Source organism: Nematolebias whitei, chromosome 3 (assembly GCF_014905685.2).
Source record: "Nematolebias whitei isolate Nwh7 chromosome 3, NemWhi1, whole genome shotgun sequence".
In the NCBI taxonomy this organism is placed as follows: domain Eukaryota; kingdom Metazoa; phylum Chordata; class Actinopteri; order Cyprinodontiformes; family Rivulidae; genus Nematolebias; species Nematolebias whitei.
The window spans coordinates 3,976,369-3,981,909 of NC_056500.1; the positions used below are offsets into that span (position 1 = coordinate 3,976,369).

At 38.5% G+C, this 5,541-nt stretch overlaps 1 protein-coding gene across 1 annotated transcript in view; it reads right to left on the bottom strand.

Annotated features, from left to right (window-relative positions):
- Window positions 1-4,683, bottom strand: part of LOC119430397 (immunoglobulin lambda-1 light chain-like) — a 6,430-nt gene extending 1,747 nt beyond the window's left edge. Inside the window, exons 1-3 of the mRNA XM_037697802.1 lie at window positions 4,641-4,683; window positions 3,776-4,100; window positions 7-95 (exon numbers count right to left, since the gene is read on the bottom strand). Coding sequence (XP_037553730.1) covers window positions 7-95; window positions 3,776-4,100; window positions 4,641-4,683 — 457 coding nt within the window. The remainder of the gene's footprint in view (window positions 1-6; window positions 96-3,775; window positions 4,101-4,640) is intronic.
- Window positions 4,684-5,541: the final 858 nt, after the last annotated feature.

Below are 5,541 nucleotides of genomic sequence, written 5' to 3' on the forward strand. Positions count from 1 at the left end.
ACTGACCGCTGGGCGACTGACCGCTGGGCGACGGACCGCTGGGCGACTGACCGCTGGGCGACGGACCGCTGGGCGACGAGCTGACGACCCAACACCTTCAGCAGCAGAAGGTCAAACATCATCAACAGGAGAAAAACTTAAAGTAAAACAGCAAAGTTCATGCTCAATAATCCAGGTATAAAATCCACCAATATTCAGTCAGGTCATCTGGATGGTTTCATTTTTGTGCTGAGGTGTTTCGGCCTCCATCCAAAGAGCTTCATCTTTGAGGAGCCACCAAACAATCAGTTTGTGGAAACTCCGTTCTGTCTCAGCACAAAGATCTGACTGAACATTGTTGGAACATCAGTGAAACACAGAGATCAGGGCTTTAAAGGAGCAGTTCGCCACTTTCTGTTGGAAACTCACCCAAGCAGAACAATGAAGGTCCGGACTGAGTCCATCATGAAGACTTCTTTCTGACTTTAAGAAATTCACATGAAAATCCTAGAAAAACAAAAGTTTTATTGTAAAATTAGGTTTTCAAGTATATTTAATACACAGTGATCTCTTGCTTTGTTGACTGGCTGATGATTTCATGAGACTTTACATTTAAAACAAGTTCTTTAAGTAATTGAATCGACACGTCTGCTGCCCTCGGGACAGAACGATCCATGGGACTTCAGGTGAAGAACTTTTGGGTCATTTGGAGCCAAAGGCAGCAGTAAAGTTCAGATCATAGTGACCAGAACACATTATGGAAGGAGCTGAAAACTGGGTTTGAGTGTCACATTGATGGTGTAACTGGGACCGAGTACATAATTTCGTTCCACCTCATGTACCACATGTGCTGTGAATCACAGTAAAATTGACTTGAACTTGATGTTAATACTTGACTTGTCAGACCTGAGGATAAAATAAAGTTTAGCGCTCTTTTAAGACTCATCTTTTGTAATAAAATGTAAGTTTTTGGAGTAAAACTCTCAGAGAGCAGAGACAAACCAACTGACGGTTGAAAGGGGTTCCTCAAGGTTGAGCACTCAGTCCAGGATTTTTTTTTCATTATTTTAATTGAGGGAGAACCAAAACACTTTCAATGTCAATTATTCTACTTATGGTTAATTTTATACAGAAGTTTTTGCAGAAACAAACACAAATGAGCATCTTACTGAAAAAACAGGAGTTGACCACCGCTAAATATAAATGGACCTCAGGTTTAGTTTTCAGCCCGTCTCCTACGGACTGTTATTTTATTTATTTACAGTATTTACTTTTATTGAGGTCCGTTAGTTCAGTCCATTAAAACAAATGTTCTACTGAAATAAAAATTCTTAAAACATAATTTTAATCATTTAAAAAATTTTCTTTAATGCTCTTTTGAGACAAAAATAATTATTAATAATTTATGTACCTTAAAAATACCTGATACAAGCAGGTTTTAAATAAAAAAAACTAGACCAAATATATGTTTACATCAAACTTACCGATGTTGCTTTTAATTTTTAACCTTAAATGTTATTTGTTTTATTTAAAAAAAAATAAAGTATTCACATTTCTTTTTGAAAAATACATTTCATCATTATTAGTCGTTTCATGTATAAATATTATAAAACATTTTAAACCAAAATTCACACAGAAATAGTTGTAATAAATATATATTTACAAAGTATATTTTCCTTTTAAATGTACAGAAAATGTTTTTTCTCATGTAAATAAGTTCAAATTAAAAATACAGTTAATTATATTAAAGTTTTACACAAAGTCTTCAGAGCTAGTTAGCTGTTTTTATTGTAATTAATATTTATTACAGTAAAAATCAAGTAAAAGTTGTTGTGTTAGTGTAATATATTTATTTTTAAAAACCCATTTTACCTTTAAATGTTTTACCTGGTTGGAGCGGTTCCTGCTCGTCGTCGCTCCCTGTCAATAAAACCAGGGAACGTTTTTATGAAGAGTGTGAAAACGCGAGGAACCGTTGGAGTGGAACGCCGAGTCTCCAGAGGAGGCGAACTGCTCTGGGATCAGATCAACCGTCGGCTCTGTCGGTTGGTGAAACTCAGAAAAACAGGAAATTTTGCTCGACTAAAAAAAGATCCTCATTAAACTGTCAGAAAGTCTCAAACACAAACTGAGAATAGAAATAAACTCGTTTATTTTTCATGGGAAGTTGAGTTTTATTCACCGTTTGAAATAAACTGGATTTATTGTTTTTCTGTTTATTACTTCGGCTACTTTCAGCTACTTCAGCCACTCAGGCATCAAAATGATCAGCTCATTCAGGATGACAGACGCTTTTGTTATTTCTAACTAAACTATTTTAAAACATTTACCTTTATTTCTCTTTAGTAAGGCATCAATTTATTCTAATCCTTTAAAACACTTTTTTAAATCTACTTCAACCAGTCACATTTTTAGCTTTTAGCTACTGTCCTTTTTTTTTTTTTTTTAGTTTAGCAACCGTTTTACTTATTTTAGCTTTAAAGAACTGTTCTGCTGGTTTTAGCTTTTATTAATTTTATTCTGTTGCTGATTTTAACTTGTTCATCTGGTTGTAGTTTTGTATTTTTATTGCTAATTTAGGCCATGAGCTTTTGATAATTTTAGCTTTTTTTCTAACTTTAGCTTTTAGCCCTTATTTTATTGAAGTTGTTAATTCAACCTACTGTTCTGCTGGTTTTATCATTTAGCTACTGTTTTATCTTCTGTTTAACTGGCTTTAGATTTTGTTGTCCGTTATAACATTTAGCCTTTGATCATTTTAGGCTTTGGATTTTAATTTGCACATGTAAGTTTTAAGCTAGTTTTCTGAATTTTTTTTTTACAGCTGTTGGGTCACTGTTTTGCTACTTATGGTTTTAGCTACTGTTGTACTGGAGTTGGCTTCAGATTGTCTCAAACACAAGCCGAAAATATAAAAAATAAACAATACCGATCAAATTGTTACAGAAAATTCGATTTCTCTCGTCAAATTTTCTTTCTTTGCTGGATATTTTGCTAACACGAGAGACAAAAACAAGTTAAAAATGTTGTAATAAATTAATAAGCTAAAGGCAGCAGGAGGGTGAAGCCAGCAACAAGCTGTTCTGTTGATTCGAACCCATTGGTACCAACAGGACTTTGGACCCGGTCTTTGGTTTTGAAAGGACTTGAAGTGAGTCCAGGTGTTCACCAACAGCAGTGGAACGCGGGTACGCGTTCGGCGTAAACAAAGTCCTCAGATGAATGAAAAGACGTGGAAGCTTGACCCATGAGGCTGTGCAACAACCAGGAAGTTGAACCTGTTTTCAGCCACTTCGGCTGTTTCCACAGGTAAACAAACAGCCGAAGTAGTTGGTGCCCCGTAACAAACTTTGGCTAAAGGTTTTTAATTGAAGCAGGTTTTGTTTATGAGCGGTCTCGTGACTGCAGTTTCATTTATTAATTTATTAACAGGCATGAGGGCAAAAAACAAACCAAACCTGTTTATGAATCAAACTTTGATTTATTGAACCCACAAATAATCAAAATGAGCCGAAACCAAAGCAGGAAGTTCTGGTTCAAGATGACCAACAAACCAGACACTCAACAAAACTTTTTCTAAAAGCTGAAAATAAATACAAACAACTTTTGTTTTCACGACTTTAGATGTTTTTGATTAAAAAATGGTTTGAATATTTTATTACGAATTGTTTTGTGGTTCTTGGCGGCCGGGTTTTGAAGGTCCCAGGTCCACGTCTGGCCCGCGGGCCGTCGTTTTGCCCTTCAGCTTTAATTCCCAGAGCGGTTCCCTTGTTCTGGTTCTCGGTTCTGCTCGGACCTGTGGCTGAGCCCGCAGTAATAAACCGCCGAGTCGCTCCGGTCGGAGCCTCGGAGCAGCAGAGCACCATCAGCTGCCGCCGAGACTTTATCCGGACCGACGCCGCCTCCGTACCGGACAGAACCGTTTGCAGAACTGAAGCTGACGAGCAGCTCCGGCCCCTGACCCGCTGCCTTCCTGTACCAGCTGACGGTGGACGGGCCCGCCGGGGGGTCCACCGCGGTGATGTTTGAGCCATCCAGCAGGGGGCACTGCAGCGTGGCGTCCTCACCCGCTCTCACGTGGACCGTGGGCGCCGGCGGGGCGGCCGAGGGCTGCTGGACACCTGGAGACAGGAAGCCGAAGACAAAAGCCGTTAGATGAGGACAGGAGTGTTGTGTAAACAAGAATAAACAAGAAAACAAACAAGCTAAAGACACAGACTCAGCCGTTCGTTAACCCTCCTGCAGCCCTTGGGTCAAACTCGCTCATGAGGCAACAATTTTAAAACTGAGGCCTCTTGGGTAATTTTGATCCAAGGGCAGCAGGAGGGTTAACGAACTATTAAAGACTTAGAATTCCTTAAAACAATTTAGATCGCTCGTTTTTCAGGCAGGAAATGGGGTGAAAATTATCACCTGCCTTTCGTCAGCCGGCAGTAAACAAACAAACAAACAAACAAACAAAGAAGCCAAAATGATGAATGATGGTAAACTTTAACAGTACGAGACAAAATCTGATTAAACATTTAACAAAAACTACAATTATTTAGTTATTTGTTGCGTTTTAATTAAAACAGTAACTTTAAAGTTGTGTTTTTCACTCCGGTTGGTTGAAGCAGCTCTTGAAGAAAAGTTTGATTTTTAAAAGTTTGTTAAAGACTCACCGCTGAGAGCGAGGAGGATCACAGAGACCAGGACCGAGTCCATCATCAGGACCGGAGTGATGAAAACGGATCCTGCAGCTGGTTTTGTTCGGAGGAGCAGCCGAGCGTTTCCTTCAAAATAAACTACCGTGCTTTTCCTGCTCAACACTTCCTGCTTTTATTGAAAAGCTTCTTCAGAGTTTCCTGAACTTTGTTTTTTATTTACTGTGAAAACCACAGAACCGAAGCTGGGTCGAAGATTTAAATGTTCCGACTTCGATTAAATCGGGTTGGATCAGAAAAACAGAAGGTCCAACTGAAACCTTCAATCTCTGTAAAAACACAAACAACTCATTAAAAAAAATTATTTGAAACAATTAAGGCAGCAAAACCAGTACTTAGAGTACCAGGTAAGAAACAGGTTAATACTAGGTAAGTACCAGGTAAGAAACAGGTAAATACTAGGTAAGTACCAGGTAAGTACAATGTAAATGCAAAAGTAAGTACCAGTTAAAAACCAGGTAAATGGGGAGGTAAGTACCAAGTAAATACAAAGTAAGTAAGTAGTAAGTTTTAGTTAAACAGCAAATAAAATCAGTTTTAACCAGGTAAATACCAGGTGTGTACCAGATAAATATTGAGGTAAGTACTAGATAAGTACCAGGTGTGTACTGAGTATGTACCAGGTGAATACCAGGCAAGTACCGGATAAGTACTGGACAAGTACTGGATAAGTACTGGACAAGTACTGGATAAGTACTGGACAAGTACTGGATAAGTACTGGATAAGTACTGGACAAGTACTGGACAAGTACTGGATAAGTACTGGACAAGTACTGGACAAGTACTGGATAAGTACTGGACAAGTACTGGACAAGTACTGGACAAGTACTGGATAAGTACTGGACAAGTACTGGATAAG